Genomic DNA, 21,804 nt, shown 5'->3' on the forward strand with positions numbered 1-21,804 from the left:
ATTTGACGCAGCTTGGTCGCAGTGGCATCGTTACGCCCCCAACTTGCTTCCGGTGTCCTCCAGTCTGGATGTGGCCCTCGTGGCTTTGGCCAACCCCTCGTTCCAACAGCGGGTACTGAAGGCCTCACACCTCCCTTAGCTGGATTCACATATGTTGCTGTGTTAGTTGCCACTGGAGCTGGGCGTGGACACCCTTTGTTTGCTTGATCCTTTTTGCTTTTCAGCAGAGATTCTCCCCCCCCCTTTATTTTTATTTTTTTGTTTGTGTGGCCGCTCGCCCTGTTGTGGTGGACCTGGACGGTCCGTGTTTTTGTTTTTTTCTGACTGTTTTGATACTTGGGGGTGAGGGCTCTCTCTCTCTCCTGCCTCATCTGAGGGGGAGTGGTGGGTCAAAGGGGGCGGAATGCCCGGACCCAGGGGAGCCCTGCTACCACACAGGTTCGTGCTGGACTTGGTCCCCTTGGCCTCACTTTTTGACGTACTGGTTTGCTCTTTTATCATTGTTGTTTTTTGGGGTTTTTTCTTTTCTTCTTTCTACCATATTGCTCAGCCATGTGCTTATTGCTCTGATTTGCCTCATGTTGTGTTTTCCTTTTGTTTTCTGTATCTTACTGTTTTTGTTATTGCAAATATTTCTAATAAATACTGATTATACAAAAAAAAAAAAGATGTAATTGAGAATGTGGCCTTCATGCGTGGGGCTAAAAGAGAATATTCTGACAAAATGCTGTGTGACACCACCATGGAGGCCACAGTGCCAAGCTCTCGAAGGGCCAGGAACCAGGGATTTTTTTTTTTTAAATCTGTTTTTAAAGATTTGGCATCCAGGGAACAGCGACTTATAATATTGAGAACAACAACGTTCACAGTAATGGAAGTTTTGCAGGGGTAATTGAAGTAACATTACAAGGATCTGGAAATAATAATAAGAGAAGGTTACATCTATGAATTTTTGGGGTGTGGCTCACAATCCCTTCCCCATTTTACTGAAAATTGTGTTTTGTTGCAGTCGGTTTCCCTGCTGAAGAAATTCCTCCTCACTTCCTGTTACAACAATTAAAAACTTACCAGGAACAGCATTTAGCAAGAATTGTAGGTTTTAAATAAATGTAATAATAAATAATCTTAAAAAAAAACCCAGTATTACATCAATTAATGTGCCAACGTTTTAGTTATTGGGTGAGTTTTAGCACCAAGAAAAGAGTACTGCATAAAGTGGACCTTTAGTCAGAAAATGTAATTCTGCTAAATAAATTCAGACTGGCCCATTTTGCAGGTAAAGCTATGTATAACATTACAAATAAGTGCCTATACTGTTTAAAATCCAGCAATACATTGTCTCACTCTGCTCTGCACATACTCAGTTGCTCTCCATTTTTAGGCACTGCTGAGTTTGTGGAGGCCGATCTGCTGACAGCCTTAAAATTGAATTAAACCCTCTTATTCTTTACAGCCAATGAAGCTGCTTCTGTTTGATCTGCAATTGCCATGGTGCTGCACATGTGATCAGTTATGACTTCAGCCAATTGATGGTCTGACAGTTTGATTGAGGACACAAGCAATGTAACAGTTAGCAATCCCGGCATTCCAGGAATGTACCTGTTTTTTGAAACTGGTAAATCAATGGGTTTAGTTACGCTTTATGATTTACTGCTTTTCAGGGGCTCTTGGCTTCAGCAAATGGCAGTCTCCAGCAAGAAGAAACAGGAGCAATGTTGGAGGTAATTTACAGCACACACTATCTTTGATAGCATAATTATTAATGTGGAATGTGTGTTCCTTGCTAAAGGACATTATTTCATATCAAGTTGGTATGGGTAAAAGTCCTGCTTTAAAATAACTGTGACAAACAGATCAGACTGATGGTGAATGTCAAAGATACATGTTTCCACAAAAAAACTGTCATTACACAAACAGGCAATAATAAAGAAGAAAGTTAAATAAGCAAGCTGCGCTAAACACATAGAGTATATAGGTGAAAATTATATAACCCGAACAATTATAGAAAATGTGAATAGTGTACAAAATAATTATACAAAATAAGTATTCATAAAGTGAAATACATAAATCTCTAATTGATCTGGAAATAAATTAAGTGAAAAGTTCATAAAGTCTGGAGGTGTAGTGAAGATCCATCCCTGGATTGCCCTTGGCGTCTCTTATGCTCATCCGCATGTCCCTTAGCATAAAATAAGGGGCACGCTGATGGGCACATTTTATGCTAGGGGGCACTCTGATGGGCACATTTTATGTCAGGGGGCACGCTGATGGGCACATTTTATGTTAGGGGGCACGCTGATGGGCACATTTTATGTTAGGGGGCACGCTGATGGGCACATTTTATGTTAGGGGGCACTCTGATGGGCAAAACAAAACATTTAAATCAGCATTGCTCTTAACATAAAATATGCCCATTAGCGTGCCCCTTAAAATGAAATATGCCCATCAGAGTGCCCCTTAACATAAAATGTGCTCATCAGCATGTCCCTTAGCATAAAATAAGGGGCACGCTGATGGCCACATTTTATGTCAAGGGGCACTTTATAGGGCACTCTAATATAATTAGCATGGCAAGTGGCAACAACATATGGCAGTCTGCACACTAATGCTTGTGCAGCTGCCAGCTACCGTATTCTTCTCCCCCAAATGTGCTCAGCTCCACATCACATACCTCAACTGCAGCCAGAGCCAAAAGCTGCGAACAGGGGGGGCGGGGCGTGGACCTAGTGTGAAGGAGCCGCCAGTCAGGAGCAGGGGGCGGGACGCGCGCGTGACGTCACACCCCCTACTCGCGGCCGGACAGGACACCGGCGGCGTGTGAGAAGGGAGCCGCGAGCCGCAATGAGGAAGGTGAGCGGTCAGGGCGGAAGCTACAGAGGATCATTGCATACATTATCAGAGGGTTACTTACTGCAGAGGACATTTTTTACATAGATCATAATAGAGGACCGCGAGCCGCAATGAGGAAGGTGAGACATTGTTCGGCTCAAAATTATTCGGCCTTTTGATTTATTCGGCCAAACACCGAAAGTGCCATTTTCTCTATTTTCGGCCGAATAATGTTCGGCCGCCGAATATTCGGTGCATCCCTAGTTTATACCACTGGTGGCGGTCACTAGACAATTGGTGAATATTGGATTCTGCATTTACTATTCCTTGGGATCTTCTTGGACCAATTATACTTTATGAACTTTTCACTTAATTTCCAGATCAATTAGAGATTTATGTATTTCACTTTATAAATCCTTATTTTGTATAACTATTTTGTACACTTTATTCACATTTTCCATAATTGTTCGGGTGATATCATTTTCACCTATATATATGTTTAGCGCAGCTTGCTTATTTTACTTTCGATTTGGGTGTTGTCACACTTGAAGCTGCAGCTTTATTTCACTTAGCGCGGTTACTCTCTTTATATACTAAATAATAAAGAAGACACTGACCAGAAAGGATTTTCTTCAATATGTGCAAATAGTCTAACAAGGTAAGCAGAACTCAGTGGCAAAAGTAGCACATACCAAAATCTGGATATTGATAGGAAGACGGTTGGCCATGAGTTGTGGTGAACAAAGTGTCAGATGTATCAGTCAAATAGAAATCCAAAAAAAACAGCATATCATCATCCTTCCCACGTACGTCTTCTATTCGTGAGCATCCAGCAAACATTTCACTACCTCTCCAAGAGGGGGCAACCTGTTAAACCACAAAACAGTACTGATATCTGCAGCTGTTGAGGACAGTACTTGGAAGGAACAAAGTAATGCTTCTAATTTTATTAAACAATTAATTAGACTGGAACAGCCAGAATCTGGAGCAGATGAACCTTGAAACTACTCAGCTCTAAAGCCCCGTACACACGTACCGATGGTCGGCTTACAAATGTTCCTCTTTTCTCCCCGGGATGTCGGTGTCTGCTGAAAAGTGCAAAGACAGCACAAGGACAGCACAAGAATTTTGTCCGCCGACTGCAGAAGTGATGTCATGTAATGGTTAACTTTCCCTGTGTTTTCTATTTTCTGAGCATGCCCAGTCTTGCAAATCTGCGGTCTGTCGGCCGAATTGTGTACTGACAGGCGAACAATCGTCCGTTCTGGTGTCGGCATACAAATATTTTCATGTTTGCACGAAAGACTTTTGTCCGCGGATTGTGCGCAGACATCTGTCGGAGGCACCATACTAACACGCGTACAATCGGCAGATCCTTCGTCCACCGACGTTTGTATGCCGACGATCGGTACGTGTGTACGGGCCTTTAGGTTCCATTTTTTATGCTTAAAGGAGAAGTATAGCCAAAGCTATTTTGGCTGTACTTCTCCTTGGGATCACAGGGGTGTAGTGCGTTATGCACCCGACCCCTCTTTAGCCCCTTAGCCGGTCCAGGCTCAGGAAACATCCTGACATTACAGTTGGACTGCCTGGACTGGCAGCTGGTTCAGCCTCCCAGCATGCCATTGAGAGCCTGAGCAAGACCCTCCTGCCCCTCCACAGCCCAGCACTCCAGTGAGCACTGAAGGGGTAGAGCAGCGACCTGGTGACTGACAGTCACTGCTCTCCGCTCACAGCAGAAGGAGAGAACTGAGAGATCAGCAGTGTTTGATCGCTCAGTTCTTGGGGTTGAGCTAGCAGGGGACAACTGCAGCTGGCATCAGTGCTGCAGCCATCTAGGGGAGTATGATATTATTTTTTTTTTTTAAAGTAACAACGACCATTCCAAGATACATAAGAAACCTTTACAGAAGGACGCCATGGGGAGAGATGACACAAATCATTCAACTTCCTCTTCTCAGCAACCGTACTTCACCTTCAATTTTTCAACCAGCTTGATGTACTGAGACCGAGTGTCTTCCTGGCTGATCCCTTCCTTGGACTCCCAAGCGTCCCACCTGGCATTTCCTTTGAGGTCCAACATTCCCAGCCAAGCTGTTTTCACATCTCCCCCAGTGGCCTTCTTGTAGAGGGCATACACCTTCAACATCTCCCCGGTGGGAGTCTGCTTCAGCATCTTCACCTCCTATGCAGCTTTATCCAAATCAGCCTGTGACATGTTGCTGTTCTGGGTGCCGCTCTCCTCTCTCAGTCTCTCTCAGTGTTACTCTGAGTATGATTTTTTTATTCTTTGCCATTCCCATACTTCTCTTTTAACTAAACAAGTTGAAAATAGAAGCTGATTGGTTGCCATGCACAGTTGCTCCAGATTCTGTTTGCTCCAGTTTAAAAGTTTTCCCAATGTGTAGATTGTTTTTTTTTGTACTGTATATGATTTAACAATTAAATTAATTTTACTGATGTCTGTGTTGGGAAATCAGATACAGTAAGCCTCGGTTTCCACTAGTGCGGCTACGAAGTCGTGCTACTTCTAGCACGACTTCGAAGCAAAAGAAAACCGCGGCTTCAGTTAGACTTGTCCCTCATATATAGAGGGAAGTCGCGCTCAAAAGTAGTACACGATTTACTTTTGAGGTCGCGGCAACTGAAGCCGCGGCAGTGGAAACGTGCCCCATTGAAAACAATGGGTTTTGACTTGCTGTGCGACTTGACATGTGTCAAGTCGCACCGCAAGTCGCACTAGTGGAAACCGAGCCTAATTGAGAGTTAGAGTCTTTTCTGCTGATTAGCTGAAGAGTGTGCTAGGGAATTTTTTTGTATTTTTCTGTGGATTTCTATATTGTAAACTGATATGAGCCAATGATATTTTTTCTTCATTGGATCTGATGCAGACACGCAATGGAGTCTTCAGTTGCCTTGATGGTGTCTTGGCTTTTGGTGTATTATGCGAACCTTTGGGGAAGGTAACAGCTCCAAAGTAAGCCTGCCTTCAATAAAGCATCTATCTATCTATCTATCTATCTATCTATCTATCTATCTATCTATCTATCTATCTATCTATCTATCTATCTATCTATCTATCTATCTATCTATCTATCTATCTATCTATCTATCTATCTATCTATCCAGTAATGTCTGAAGTTAGGAGCTCAGCAGCTATTCTCAACCAGGTTTCCATGGAACCCAAGGATTCCTCAAGAGGTTGCTAGGGGCTCCTTGAGCTGTGGCTACCTGACCTACTATCTGATGGTGAATTTATATTTTCAAGTCCATCCCCACTCTCCAAGTAGCATGACACCAATGGACTTTTTAACTGACAATTATTTCAAGGGTTCCTCTGGGGTAAAAAAAAGGTTGAGAAAGGCTGGTTTAACCACTTGCAGACCAGCCGCCGTAGTTTTACTATGGTAGGTCGGCTCTGTTACAAGGGATGCATTGCTTCGTGTAGCAGGTAGTGTGTAGATTAGTTCGTATATCGCAGTGCAAATTGTCAGTTTGGACAGGAATTGGCTTACATAGGTGTGAAAACCCATGCGATCTGATTCTGGTGCGGACCAAAAAAAAAAAGGGTCCTGTGCGACTTTGGTCCGAATGCGATGTGAATTTAGCCGTGCAATCTGTATGGCTGAATTCGCATTGCACAGACATTGCATGCGATTTGCACAGCAATGCGGTGCGAATCACATGCAATGTTTGACATTACTTATATGTGAACCGGCACTGAAATCTGCTAAAAAAAACAGACATTTCTGAGAGTGTAGATCTCATGAGGTTCTTGTCTCTGGCCTGATGTCACTACTGTGTTTTACAGAGACATGAGGTCATATATTGAGATGACACAGGATACAGTAGTGACATCAGGCCCAAAGGAGGATCCAGTGAGAGCTACATGGAAAACCTGAGAGTGTCAGTTTCCCATTAGATTTCAGGGATGTAAACACCTAAAGTACCGGTAAGTGGTATTTGTCAGTGTGGGGATGAGGAAAGTTTAGTATTTACTGCTTTCTTTTTTAAAGGTAGTTTTACTGCCTTCATTTTCAGAAAACAAGGGACTTAACCACTTCCCGACCACCCGCCGCCTTTTTACTGCTGCAGGGTGGCTCTCCTGCGCAAACTAACGTACACCTACGTTGGTCGCACGCGGGAAGCTAGGGGGCGGACGCACGCCACTGGCGGCGCGCTCCCGTCCCCACTCGGCAGCAGGGAAGCCGATGCACGGGTCAGGCAGCTCAGATTGCCGCCTGACACCTGCGATCGCTCCCCGCTGAGAGAGAAGGACAAACACAGCTGACCGCTCTTCTCCCTGAAATGATCACAGAGCTCATATGATCCTTCTATATAGGATCACATGTCTCTATGATCATTTCACAAGCCACGCCCCCCCCAGTTAGAATCACTTCCCTAGGCTCACATTTAAAGCGGTAGTATACTCAAAGTTAAAAAAAAAAAAAACTGCAAGGCAAAGGCATAATGAGCTAGTATGCATCGCTGTGATTGGCCAGAGCCGCGATGAGTCATTTTCCGGCAATTTTTGACAAGGAACTCTGAAGGTCCGCCGGACCTTCAAAGAGCATGCGCCGCACCTGTCAGCGGCTGCATGCAGTGGTAATATCTCCTAAACCGTGCAGGTTTAGGAGATATTAATTGTACCTACAGGTAAAGCCTTACCTGTAGTTAAAAGTAAAAAAAAGCGGTATACTACCGCTTTAACCCACTGATCACCCATAGGGTTAACCCCTTCCCTGCCAATGGCATTATTACAGTAACAGTGCATATTTTTAGCACTGATTACTGTAGTAATGTCACTGGTACCCCCAAAAGTGTCAAAAATGTCAGTTAGGAGTCCGATCTGTCCGCCGCAATGTCGCAGTCCCACAGAAAAATCGCAGATCGCCGCCATTACTAGTAAAAAAAAATAAAAAAAAAAACAATAAAAATTACATAAATCTTTCCCGTAGTTAGTAGACGTGATAACTGTTGCGCAAACCATTCAAAATACGCTTATTGCGATTTTTGTTACCAAAAATATGTAGCAGAAAACAAATTGTCCTAAAATGTTAAAACATTTTGATTTTTACATTTTTTTTTTTTTTGGTTAATGACAGCAGAATGTGAAAAATATTGTTTTTTTAAAATTGTCGCTCTTTTTTTGTTTATAGCGCAAAAAATAAAAATCGCACAGGTGATCAAATACCACCAAAAGAAAGCTCTATTTGCGGTAAAAAAGGACATCAATTTTATTTGGGTACAGCATCCCATGACCGCGCAATTATCCGTTAAAGTAACACAGTGCCGAATCGCCAAATGTGGCCTGGTAATTAACCGCTTGCCGACTGCGCACAGTATATTTACTGCGGCAGTCAGCCCTGGCCAGGCAGAGTGACGTAGATCTACGTCGCTAGCCTGTGACCGGCTTTTGAGCCAATAGCGGAGGAGTCCGCGCGTGTGACCGGCGGACCCGATGTCCGCCGGTCACACTACGATCGTCGGTAGAGCGGGAGAAAGGCGGGCGGCTTATGTAAACAAGCCGCCTGTCATTCTCCCCTGTGTAAAAATGGAGATCAGACGGTTCTACTATGTAGAACCGTTGATCTCTGTCTTTACAATAGGAGACATGTCCCATCACAGTTAGAAACACGCCCCTAGGACACACTTAACCCCTTCCTCTCCAATACAGTTAACCCCTTCACTGCCAGTGTCATTTTTACAGTAACAGTGCATGTGTATAGCACTGATTACTGCAGTAATGTCACTGGTAACCCCAAAAGTGTCAAAAATGTCAGTCAAGGGTCCGATCTGTCCGCCGCAATGTCCCGCAAAAAAAAAAAATCGCAGATCGCCGCCATTACTCGTTAAAAAAAAAAAACACCAAAAATCTTTCCCTTTGTTAGTAAACGCGATAACTTTTGCGCAAACCGATCAAAATACACTTTTTGCGATTTTTTTTACCAAACATATGTAGCATAAAACAAATTGGCCGAAAATGTTAAAAAATTTTGATTTTTACATTTTTTTTGGGGAATTTCATATAAAAAAAAAGTGAAAAATATTGTTATTTTTGCAAAATTTACGCTCTTTTTTTGTTTATAGCGCATGATCAAAAAAATCGCACAGGTGATCAAATACCACCAAAAGAAAGCTCTGTTTGTGGGAAAAAAAGGACGTGAAATTCCTTTAGGTACAGCGTTGCACGACCGCGCAATTGTCCGTTAAAGTCACGCAGTAAAATAAAAATCGCTAAAAAACCCCCTGGTCAGGAAGGGGGTAAAATCTTCCGTGGCTTAAGTGGTTAAGGGTGAAAATCTTCCGGTCCAGAAGTGGTTGAGCTAGAAGCTGATTGGTTACTACGCACATCTGCTCCAGATTCTGTGTGCACCAGTCTTAGTAAACCTCCCCCATAGTGTCTTTTTTATGATACCACCAACCTTTTTCTTTTGAAATGGCTTCCCATCCTGGTGAGGTTTCCTAAGCTAAAACAAAAAGGGGCAAAAAATTATAAAAATATATAAGTTATACTGTGAGCATACTAAGCATTTTAAAACCTCTGGTCAATAAACAAAAAACAAGATCTCTCCCAGATTTTAACTAAATCTGCAGCCAGCAGCACAAAGGACACTTCTCACTGAATGGAAGTAGCACCACTTGTGCCTAATACAGAGACCCTGTCACCAGACCATTTATTTCAACAACAATCTTCCCAAAAGATCATATGTGCATTCATTGTATTTTATGCACGTTATTTATCGGGAAAAGCCTCCCTTAAGTCTGGTACACACTAGTAGTTATTTCGTTCAACCCAGCAGGCTAAAGGAAAAAAAAAAAAACTGAAGAGCTCAGGAGGAGCCGCTGTACTAACAATCTGATGTTAGTACATCGATCTCCCACACTTAACTATTGTGTTCTGGTCAGGGCTCTCAGCCATTGACTGAGAGAGCTGATGGGGAGCTGATCAGCAGAACTTTTTCGGTCGTGCCCCTTCGTCCAGCTTCTGTCGGACTGGTTGCCGTACACACAGGCCGAATGTCAGCTGGTTTCTATTGAACCGGTCAATGCCGTCCAATATTCGGCCTATGTGTACTAGGCTTTATATAGACATCCAGAAGCCTTGAGGCTATTGCTGGGCGAAGCCATCCTAGATGTGATGTCAGCAGCCCCTGAGCTTTCACTCAGATGACACTCTCTAGCATTCACCTTTGTTTCTCCCCCAGTAGCTACATAAAAGGTTATGTAGAAACAGGGCCGCTGATAGGGGGGGGGACCACCAGCCCTCTTGTAGGGGGCCCGAGCACACAGGGGGTCCCACACAGAGAGGGGGATCAGTGATGGACAACAAATACAGAAATCTTCCTCCAGCATCTGAATCTGATCTCTGTCCCTCTCCCTGCTATCAGCTTTTATCTGTTGAGAAAGAGACAGTTGTCCCTCACTAATCCCCCTCCCTTGGCCGGGCCCCCCTCCCAGCACTTATCTCTGCTCAGGAGTTTATTTGTAAATTGTAACTTTGTTTCTCTCTCTCTGTTTCTCTGATCACTGAGCTCCAACTGCCCAGCCTGTATATTTTTCTCATCTCATCTTCTTTTTTATTTAACATAGTTTTTGTTTTAGATTTAGCAGGAATTATACGAGTTATGTTATATTTGTGTCTGCTAATAGTGATTTTGTTGTAATTTTAGCTAAATATATCTTTAATATTTTCTTGGGGGGGGCCCTGCCAGGTAGTCTGTACGGGGCCCCGCGATTTCTAACAGCAGCCCTGTGTAGAAAGGTGGAGGGAAGGATCTAAGGAGATGGGCCAGCATAGACAAGAATTATACACTCCCATAGCAGGAAAGGACTATGACATGCAAGGAGGGAGGGGGCTGTGCTAGGAAAGCGACACTGTTGAACTCAAATTTTCTAGCAAGTTCAAAGGCACATTGCAAGTCAATTAAAAATTGTTTAAGGAAAGGAAAAATTGTGCTTTATCTGTGTTTTCCAGCAATTTGTTTCCCTTTCAATATTTTATTAACGTTTTACTACCTGCAATATTTTAAGTTGGTAACAGGGTCTCTTTAACCACTTGCCGACCGCCCGCCACATATATATACGGAGGCAGGCTGGCTCGGCTGCGCAAATCAATGTACTGGTATGTCGGTTCGCGGGAGTGGTGCTGGGGGGCGCGCTCCAGTCCCCACTAGGCAGCGGGGCTGCCGATCCACGGGACCGGCGGCCATGATTACCCCCGGTCACCCACGATCGCTCCCCACTGAGAGAGAAGGATGGGCAGCTGTTGTAAACACAGCTGACCGTTCTTCTCTCTGAAATTATCACAGAGTGCCTGTGATCCTTTTATATAGGATCACAGGTCTCTATGATAATTTCACAAGTCCCTCCCCCCCCACAAAAAAACACTCTCCTAGGCTCACAATTAACCCTTTGATCACCCCTAGGTTAGCCCCATCCTTGCCAGTGTCATTATTACAGTAACAGTGCATATTTTTTGCACTGATTACTGTAGTAATGTCACTGGTCCCCCCAAAAGTGTTAAAAATGTCAGTTAGGGATCCGATCTGTCCGCCACAATGTCGCAGTCCCGCTAAAAACTGCAGCTCGCCGCCATTACTAGTAAAAATAAATAAATAAAAATGACATAAATCTTTCCCCTAGTTGGTAGAAGCGCAAACCAATCAAAATACGCTTATTGCGATTTTTTTTACCAAAAATATGTAGCAGAATACAAATTAGCCTACAAGGATGAAAAATATTGATTTTTATTTTTATTTTTTTTTTGGAATGTTATATAGCAGAATATAAAAAATATAGCTTTATTCAGAATTGTCACTCTTTTTTTTGTTTATAGCGCAAAAAATAAAAAATCGCACAGGTGATCAAATACCACCAAAAGAAAACTCTATTTGTGGGAAAAAAAGAACATCAATTTTATTTTGGTACAGCGTCGCATGACCGCGCAATTGTCAGTTAAAGTAACGCAGTGCCGAATAGCAAAAAAAAATGGCCTGGTCATTAAGGGGGAAAATCCTTCCCGTCCAGAACTGGTTAAGGAAGTTTTTTATATTTTGAACAATAAAGTGAAGAGGTACAGGGCTCCCTCAGTGAAGAGGTACAGGGCTCCATCAGTGAAAAGGTACAGAGCTCCATCAGTAAAGAGGTACAGGACTCCATTAGTGAGGAGGTACAGGGCTCCATTAGTGAAGAGGTACAGGGCTCCATCAGTGAAGAGGTACAGAGCTCCATCAGTGAAGAGGTACAGAGCTCCATCAGTGAAGAGGTACAGGGCTCCATCAGTGAAGAGGTACAGAGTTCCATCAGTGAAGAGGTACAGAGCTCCATCAGTGAAGAGGTACAGAGCTCCATCAGTGAAGAGGTACAGGGCTCCATCAGTGAAGAGGTACAGAGTTCCATCAGTGAAGAGGTACAGGGCTCCATCAGTAAAGAGGTACAGGGCTCCATCTAGTGGGTGAATCAGCTAATAAGCAATGCACAGCTTTAGCCTTAGAAAAGGGAAGCCTATGGACCATAGTATTTAGAAAGGGATGCTAGGTTTACATTTTCAGAGGTGCGGGAGTGGGACTCGTGGACATTGCTGGATAGAGATGGGGTTTAGTTAAGTATTAGGGGGTGCGGGGCTGCTGCTACACACAAAAGACTTTTTATCTTAATGCACAGAATGCATTAAGATAAAAGACCTTCTGCCTCTACAACTCCTTTAACTCTTAATGTTCCATGGAACTCTAGTGTACCATGGTCCCCCCCAAGCACTAAAAAATACGGTCATACACAGAAATGCATAGCGCCAAAGCATCATACACAGTTTCTGTGCGTCCGCATTATAAAAAAAAAAGGTGCAGGAACCTTTTTCCTGCAGGTAAAATGCAGGCACAGCAGCCCATTCTAATAAATGGGCTGCCATGCCCATGCAAATGCGACACGCAGAACCGCACAAATGTGAACCAAGCCTAAAAGTAATCCAGCATTTAAACTATTTTTTCTCATGCAAGACAAATCTCAGAGAGTGATGTGTTTCTTACCCGTTTCTTGTAATAAATCCTCCACTTGTTATATTCTTTCATGACTACTTCTATTCTTCTCTTCCAGTAGTTTCCCTCCAGCACCACAGCCTGAAAAACGCAGAAGGTTGAAGACATGTATCCATTTTCTATGGCAGCACCTTATCCTTATTTGGCGAATATAAAATGATGAACACAGTGTAACGGGCATATCATTATCTCTCTCATACCTAATACATACTCCTTGCAACGAAAAAAAAAAATAAATAATGAAGAACACACAGTAAGCACTCGCATGTTATTAATGATCTCTGCATTGCTTTACAGAATAACCTATTTATACAGTAAAACTCTTACCATTAACTGATTACTTGCCCAAACGTTATACTCTAGTTTAGTGTTTCTAAACCTTCTTTTAGTCAAGGCATCCTTTAAAATGAAGGACAATCTCGAGCCACCCTCCAAAATTATGGACAGTCTTAAGGTGCCCCATTATAAAATGTAAAAACTATTCTAATAGTTTTACCAAATGCAGCAACATTCACATGTAGGAAACCCAACGTTAGAGGTGATTTATTCTTTCAAATCACTTTTGCAAACTAGTATTACAATGTTTCTCTTCCCCTTCAGTTTTTCTCCATCACTTAGCTAATGAGACCCCAGCACTGATGGAGAGAGGCAAGGTGTAACGCTCCTGCGTTTTATGTATAATGTGGATTTACAGCTGCAGAAATATTCCACTTCAGTAGTCATGTAGAGAAACGCTGAGACACCAATCCCAACTCCCAAGACTCATCATGTGTGGATAGTCTCAATTCAGCAAGTAAATACACACACTCAATAAGATGTTCCTAGAGTGACTTATATGTATAGTAATATAGTGATGATAGGCTGAAGAGACAGGCTGGGTAGAGATGGTAGATGACAGACACTTGAAAGGAATGTTCTTGAAAGTAAGATAGTAGCAGATGGGATGCAGATAGGTTTAGCAATCATGTATGGTAGCAGATGATAGAGTAGCAGGTGAACATACAGGATAGACCAACCCAGTGCAAGAGCAGATGGTATTAGGCTCAAGAGCTAGCAATCTTAGTTAGTGCAGATGTAGTAATAGTCCTTAGTATGCAGAGCTAGATAGTGTAAGCTTTAGTATGAAGGTTATAGAGGTTTCCCCTGTGGGGTACTTATCACTAGTAGCAATGTAGTAGAGGAGAGGTCGGCAAGAGCGGATGATCAGGTAACGGGATACAGGGATCAGCAGCGTGGTTCCGATAGCGAGGTATGCTTGCAAGCATGAGAGCTTCAAGGCAGATTATGCGGCGTTGAACGAACATGTGAGTGAGACCGCCGGAGGTTGAAATAGCCGCTCCAGCGGCGCTCAGTGATGACAGCATCGGTCTTAAAGGTGTATGCGCACCTTACCACAAGAGAATGGTGGGGCGCATACACTTAGGAAAAGTGGAATTAGGGTACCAAAGGTACCAGAACATTACAGTACCCCCCCCTTAAGGCCGGCTCCTGAAGGCCTCTGGAGCTGGTTTGTCTGGGTACTTCGCATGAAAGTTGCGGATTAATCTAGGGGCATGTATGTCAGAGGTGTTTAGCCAGGTGTCGTCTTGGGGCCCATAGTTCTTCCATCGAACTAAGTATTGAAGTTTTCTTCTGTGGATACGAGAATCCAGAATCTCTTTTATCTCATATTCTTCTCCACCTTCAACTTGTACAGGAGGAGGAAGTGGGATAGTAGGCCTTATTCCTTGGTCAGGAACATGGGGCTTCAGTAGCGACACATGGAAAATGGGATGTATTTTGAGGTCTATTGGCAATGTAAGCTGTACTGCAGCTTTTCCAATAAGTTTCTTGATTGGGAAAGGTCCCAAGAAGAGAGGTCCAAGCTTTTTGCTAGGGATTTTCAGTCTTAAATTTTTTGTTGAGAGCCAAACGAGGTCCCCAATAGCATACTGAGGAGAAGGTCTTCTGCGAAGATCATAGTACTTCTTTTGTTGACTGTGAGCGTGTGCAATGGTAGTATTAAGCAAACCCAGAGAGTCCTTTATTTGGGTAAGATAGTCTGAGGCTACTGGGTTATTTGAAGGAAGGATGCGTGGTGGAAGAATAGAGGGATGAAACCCATAGTTCAAGTAGAACGGACTCTGCTTGGTCGTACTGTGGGTTGCGTTGTTGTAGGCAAATTCTGCCAGAGGGAGAAGATCCACCCAATCATCCTGTTGGTAAGAAGTGTAACAACGTAAATATTGCTCGATGCATTGGTTGACTCTTTCAGTCTGTCCGTTGGTCTGCGGATGGTAAGGAGAAGTGAGCTTCCGCTCAATTCGTAGTATGTGACATAGTTCTTGCCAGAACTTGGAAATAAATTGTGATCCACGGTCAGACAGAAGAGTTTTTGGGATACCATGTAACTTAAAGACATGTTTCATCAGGAGTTCTGCCGTTTGTTTGGACGAAGGTAGTCTGCGAATAGCAATGAAATGTGCCATCTTTGTCAGATGGTCCACTGACACCAAGATGGTATTAAATCCTTTGGAAGGAGGTAGTTCTACTATAAAGTCCAAGGACACAACTTCCCATGGAGTTTGGGGTATTGGTAGACTGCATAGTAGACCGGATGGTCTCGTAGTGTCAATTTTGGACCTGGCACAGACATTGCATGAAGAGACGAATTTTTGTATAGATGTTTTCATGTCAGGCCACCAGAATTGTCTGGTAATCAGATTAAGAGTCTTTGTCATACCCATATGTCCTGCCATAGGCACATCATGCGATAATTCCAAGATCTTGGTGCGCATGGTAGGTGGTATGTAAAGTTTGTCGTTGTAGTAGAGGAAGCCTTCTGCATCGGTATTTAGTTGTGGTGGGGGTGAATCCAAACTTATACCATGCAAAACCTCTTCCTTCAAAGAACGGACAACTCCAATAATACGCTTGTGAGGTATTATAGGAACGGAAGGGATTTCGAAGTAGTTTTCTTCAGTTAGTCGTGATAGTGCATCCGCCTTTTTGTTCTTATCTGCAGGTGTGTAGGTCACTAGGAAGTTAAACCTTAGAAAGAATAGTGACCATCGTACCTGTCGGTGAGAGAGAGTTTTGTTAGTCTGAAGATATTGAAGATTTTTATGGTCCGTGTATATAAGTATTGGTAATCGGGTGCCTTCGAGTAGATGTCGCCAATTCTCCAGAGCCAATTTTATAGCAAGCAGTTCCTTTTCACCCACGGGGTAATTTACCTCTGGACTGCTTAAGGATTTAGAAAAGAAGGCGACTGGATGGAGTGGTGAAGTGTTAGTTGGTCGTTGGGAGAGTATTGCTCCTACTGCCATGTTTGACGCATCTACTTCCAGAATGTATTGGAGGGATGGGTCTGGATGGCGTAGTATGGGAGCAGAAGTAAACCTTGTCTTTAACAGGTGAAAAGCTTTATTTGCTTCATCTGACCATTTGAATGGTCTCTTAATGCTAGTGAGCTGTGTGAGGGGTCTCACAATGGCAGAGAAGTTCCTGATGAATTTCCTGTAGAAATTAGAAAATCCAAGGAATCGCTGTAGCGCCTTGCGGGTGGTTGGTGTAGGCCAATCCTGAATGCAGGATATCTTACTCATGTCCATCTTGATTCCTGTTTTGGATATGATGTAGCCTAGAAACAGTACCTCTTCTTTATGAAACAAGCATTTTTTCAGTTTCACGTATAGGTTGTGTGCAAGCAATCTCGATAATACTAGTCTTACATGTCTTATGTGTTCAGACAAGGATCGTGAATATATAAGTATATCGTCCAGATATACCACAACACAGACATCTAGTAAGTCTCTGAAAATATCGTTTATAAATCGTTGAAAGGCTGCAGGGGCGTTGCATAGCCCGAATGGCATTACAAGATATTCGAACAATCCGTATCTAGTTCTGAATGCAGTCTTCCACTCGTGTCCATCACAGATTCGAATGAGATTGTATGCCCCTTTCAGGTCCAATTTTGAAAAATAGGTAGCTCCACGCACCTGCTCAATGAGCTCAGGGATAAGCGGTAGAGGATAGCGATCTTTTATTGTAATAGCATTCAATTGCCTATAGTCGATGATAGGCCTGAGACTTGAGTCCTTATTGCGGACAAAAAAAGAGTCCTGCTGCTGTGGAAGAAGTGGAAGGTCTAATAAAACCTTTTTTCAAATTCTCATCCAAATATTCTTTGAGTTCGGAAAGTTCATCCTGTGAAAGAGGATAAACATGACCGAACGGCAATTTGCTATTTGGGAGTAGATCAATACTACAATCATAGTCTCGATGGGGAGGTAGTGCTTGAGCATTTTTCTCAAGAAAAACCTCAGAGAGATCCTGATAACATAGTGGTGCAATCTCATCTGTCACCACAGACAGGATCTTCCCGGAAGACGGGAGGTTACACGTACCCTCGCAATAGCAAGAGAGGAAGGCCAGGGTCCGTTCCTTCCAATCTATGGTTGGTTGATGTGTGTGTAACCAGGGAAGTCCCAAAACAATGGGAAAGTGGGGTGAAGGTATTAGATCGAAGGTAGTGGTCTCCATATGAGACCCGTTAGTAGTGACTAGGAGTGCCTGTGTCTGATCAGTGATCGGACCAAAGGATAAAGGAACACCGTTAATAAGACTCACTGAGACAGGTTTAGGTTTAGAAATAATAGGGACTTTATTTAAAGCAGCAAAACGTATGTCAATATAATTTCCACAAGATCCTGTGTCAATCATGGCCTTAGTAGTAATCCTGTTCTGGTCCCACTGTAATGTTAAGCAAACAAAAAGGTAAGGGTTAGTAATTGAAGTTGTCAATCCCCCTAGGAGGACATGTGAACACTCACCCTTCTTTTTGTAGACTAGGGGACAGACGTTTATCTTGTGATCCGGGGATGCACAGTACAAGCAGAGATTACCAGATCGTCTTCTGGCTCTTTCCACAGTTGATAGAGGTGGGCGTATGGTTCCTACCTCCATAGGAGTGGGGTCATCGGCCGAAATCCGAGAAGAACTGGATAATGGCATTCCCATTTTTTCAGCCTTTCTTTCTCGTAGTCTTCTATCTATGGTGATACTGAGTTGTATCAATGCATCCAGGGTTTTTGGCAGATCCGCTCGGGCGAGCTCGTCTTTAACGGCCTCTGATAGGCCAAGCCTAAATTGAGTTTTCAGAGATGCATCATTCCATTCTGAATCAAGGGTCCATCTCTTGAATTCTGCGACAAAGTCTTCCACAGGTCTCCTACCTTGTTTCAAGGACCTTAATTGAAGATCGGCAGTACTCTGCCTATTGGGATCATCATATAGGCTAGTAAGTTCTGCTAGAAATAAGGCATAGGATTTGAGAAGCTGATCGTTTTTCTCAAAAAGAGAGTCTGCCCAGGCCCGAGGATCGCCTGTTAGGTAAGAAATAATAGTACAAACCTTAATGTGATCAGTAAGATAGGTACGGGGTTTTAGCAAGAAAAGTAACTCACATGCGTTCTTAAATTCGCTAAATTTTTTGCGATCGCCTGTAAATACCAAAGGAGGATTTATTTTGGGTTCAGGGGACTGAGCAGTGGTAAGTTGTGTCAGTCTGGTTACCTGCTGCGTCAGAGCCTGATTTTCTTCTCTTAATTCAGCAAGTGCGTGTATTAACGCAGTTACTTGCTGTTTTAATTGTGTCACCTGAGTGGTTATTTCTGCTGAATCCATTTGAGGTTCGTTCAATCTGTAACGCTCCTGCGTTTTATGTATAATGTGGATTTACAGCTGCAGAAATATTCCACTTCAGTAGTCATGTAGAGAAACGCTGAGACACCAATCCCAACTCCCAAGACTCATCATGTAAATACACACACTCAATAAGATGTTCCTAGAGTGACTTATATGTATAGTAATATAGTGATGATAGGCTGAAGAGACAGGTTGGGTAGAGATGGTAGATGACAGACACTTGAAAGGAATGTTCTTGAAAGTAAGATAGTAGCAGATGGGATGCAGATAGGTTTAGCAATCATGTATGGTAGCAGATGATAGAGTAGCAGGTGAACATACAGGATAGACCAACCCATTGCAAGAGCAGATGGTATTAGGCTCAAGAGCTAGCAATCTTAGTTAGTGCAGATGTAGTAATAGTCCTTAGTATGCAGAGCTAGATAGTGTAAGCTTTAGTATGAAGGTTATAGAGGTTTCCCCTGTGGGGTACTTATAACTAGTAGCAATGTAGTAGAGGAGAGGTTCGGCAAGAGCGGATGATCCGGTAACGGGATACAGGGATCAGCAGCGTGGTTCAGATAGCAAGGTATGCTTGCAAGCATGAGAGCTTCAAGGCAGATTATGCGGCGTTGAACGAACATGTGAGTGAGACCGCCGGAGGTTGAAATAGCCGCTCCAGCGGCGCTCAGTGATGACAGCATCGGTCTTAAAGGTGTATGCGCACCTTACCAAAAGAGAATGGTGGGGCGCATACACTTAGGAAAAGTGGAATTAGGGTACCAAAGGTACCAGAACATTACACAAGGAAGGTGAAAGAGTGTATCAATGCGCTTTACTGAAATATATTTCATAATACATTCCAGCTCATGCCCACTTTCCAATGGAATGTGGTCCCTTGCACTGACATTAACGAGTCAGACTAACACACCTCATTCATACATCCTTTGACACTTGGCAGTTGTATTTTTGCATATAGACGACAGACATTGATAGGTGTTTTACACATTAAACACCTTTCATTCATTCATTTGCACACTTAACAAGTTAGGCTTCACATAGAGATTACAGACAACACCTGAACACAATTGACAATTGCTCACATTAACACATCAGACAGCTGAACACAGACGGAGCGTCTGTTCCACAAACATAATTTAAGACACGAGACACCCCACATTGACAGAGATGTATGGGGAAAAGGGCCTTCTCATGTATTGTTTTTGTGGAGATATGTTCTATTGTTAAGTTGACCCATGAATTGTAACTGGTTTAAACTGGGTTTTGCCGCTCAAATTTCCTTTAAATGTGTGAGCCAACTTGAAATAAATCAGATGTGTCTACGCTAAGCTTAAGTTGCTATGTGTCGTCGCATCTCCTGGCCAGCAGACGGAGAATTCACTACACAGGGGGAGTTAGGACTGAGGGGCCGTAAATCATCTTGTAATTGCCTCCTGACAAGATTGAGCTAACGGTTGGGTCAAACAAGGATGATATGCAGACAACTGAGGGAGAGGTTAGCAGCAAGAAGGTTTTAATGGTGTACAATGAAAACTAAACTAAAAAGGCAGGTTTCATCCGCCCACCAGCTTGTATACAATGTTGGCACAATTTTTAGGCATTTTGCCAAGGCACCCTTGAAGAAACCTCAATGCACCCTGGTTGAAAAAGGCTGCTCTAGTTGAACATTTTCTCAACCTTTTCACCCCAGAGGGACCCTTAAAAACGTTTTCAGACCTAGGGGAACCCCCTGCTAAAGTTAAACAATGAGGGTCAGTAGAAAAAATGCCACATACATTGGTGGTCAGTGAGAAGAAAACCCACCTCACAGCGTTGTGCTGCTGACACAGCTATTATTCAAGGAATGCCTACAGACCTCTAGAGGAAACCTAGTGTTCCAAGGAACCCTGGAATCTATACAATTACAATACTGGTATCTACTATCCGAGGCCTAAGGTCTAGTGTACAGTGCATCCATAAAGAATTCACAGCGTTTCACTTTTTCCACAGTTTGTTATGTTACAGCCTTATTCCAGAATTGATTAAATTCAATATTTTCCTCAAAATTCTACAAACAATACCCCATAATGACAACGTAAAAGATGTTTGTTAGATATCTTTTCAAATTTATTAAAAAAATGAAAATATTCCATGTACATAAGTATTCACAGCCTTTGCTCAATACTTGAAGTACCTTTTACACCAATTACAGCCTCAAGTCTTTTTGAGTATGATGCTATAAGCTTGGCACACCTATTTTTTTGCAGTTTCTCCCATTCTTCTTTGCAGGACCTCTCAAGCTCCATCAGGTTGGATGGTGTCAGAGAAACCTTCAGCTGCAGACTGGTCATCACATGACAAGCACCACATGACTTCCACATGACTTCCTGGCTGCCTATAAAAGCTGAGCAAGTGCTCAGAGGAATTGCTGGTTTGTCTTTCAGCTTCCTGTACCTGAGTTCCTGTTTCCTGTGTGATCGTTTACCTGCTGTGACCCGGATTGACCCTGACCTGCTCTGCTCTTCTCCTGGACCCGACCTTGGCTTGTTTTACGGACTTTGCTTTTGCTTACCTGTGTTTGACCCTCTGCCTGCGACCCGGATTTACCTTCAGTCTCCTGTGCCTTGACCCTCTGCTTGTGACCAAGTCTTGTCTCCTATCTCCAGTGCCTTGACCCTCAGCCTGTGACCTGGATTGTCTGCTTACCTGTGTTTGACCCTCAGCCTGCTCCGGACTTTTACTGCTGGATCCTGATCAGTCTCTGCTCCAGCTCTACAGGACCTCCACGCAAGCTCTACCCTGCCTGCTGGTAGCTTGTGCCTCTTTGTGCCATCCACCCTCTGTATCACCTCCAGAGGGGCGGAGTGCGCTTAGTCGCAACAGCGAACCGCTCTCGGCATCTCGGCCTCGGTGAGTACCTCTATTCTGATAGATGGTGAGTGTCGGTGCACAGTCATTTTCAGATCTTTCCAGAGATGTTCAACTGGGTTCAAGTCCGGGCTCTGGTTGGGCCGCTCAGACATTCACAGAATTGTCCCGTAGACACTCCTGTGTGCTTAGGGTTGTTGTCCTGTTGGAAAATGAACCTTCACCCCAGTCTGAGGTCCAGAGTGCTCTGGAGCAGGTTTTTTTTTCCAAGGATGTCCTTGTACATTGCTTCTTTCATCTTTCCCTCAATCCTGACTAGTCTCCCAGTTCCTGCTACTGAAAAACATCCCCACAACATGATGCTGCCACCACCATCATTCACTGTAGGGATAGTATTGGC

The 21,804-nt window shown here is 43.4% G+C and overlaps 1 protein-coding gene across 1 annotated transcript in view; it reads right to left on the reverse strand.

The window, feature by feature from the left end:
- MLXIPL (MLX interacting protein like) overlaps nt 1-21,804 on the reverse strand; it is a 236,477-nt gene that overhangs the window by 85,192 nt on the left and 129,481 nt on the right. The window contains exons 4-6 of the mRNA XM_082246020.1: nt 12,858-12,947; nt 9,255-9,299; nt 3,522-3,696 (exon numbers count right to left, since the gene is read on the reverse strand). Of these exons, the coding sequence (XP_082102146.1) occupies nt 3,522-3,696; nt 9,255-9,299; nt 12,858-12,947 (310 nt within the window). The remainder of the gene's footprint in view (nt 1-3,521; nt 3,697-9,254; nt 9,300-12,857; nt 12,948-21,804) is intronic.

This window comes from Pelophylax lessonae, assembly GCF_965119305.1.
Source record: "Pelophylax lessonae genome assembly, chromosome: 2".
In the NCBI taxonomy this organism is placed as follows: domain Eukaryota; kingdom Metazoa; phylum Chordata; class Amphibia; order Anura; family Ranidae; genus Pelophylax; species Pelophylax lessonae.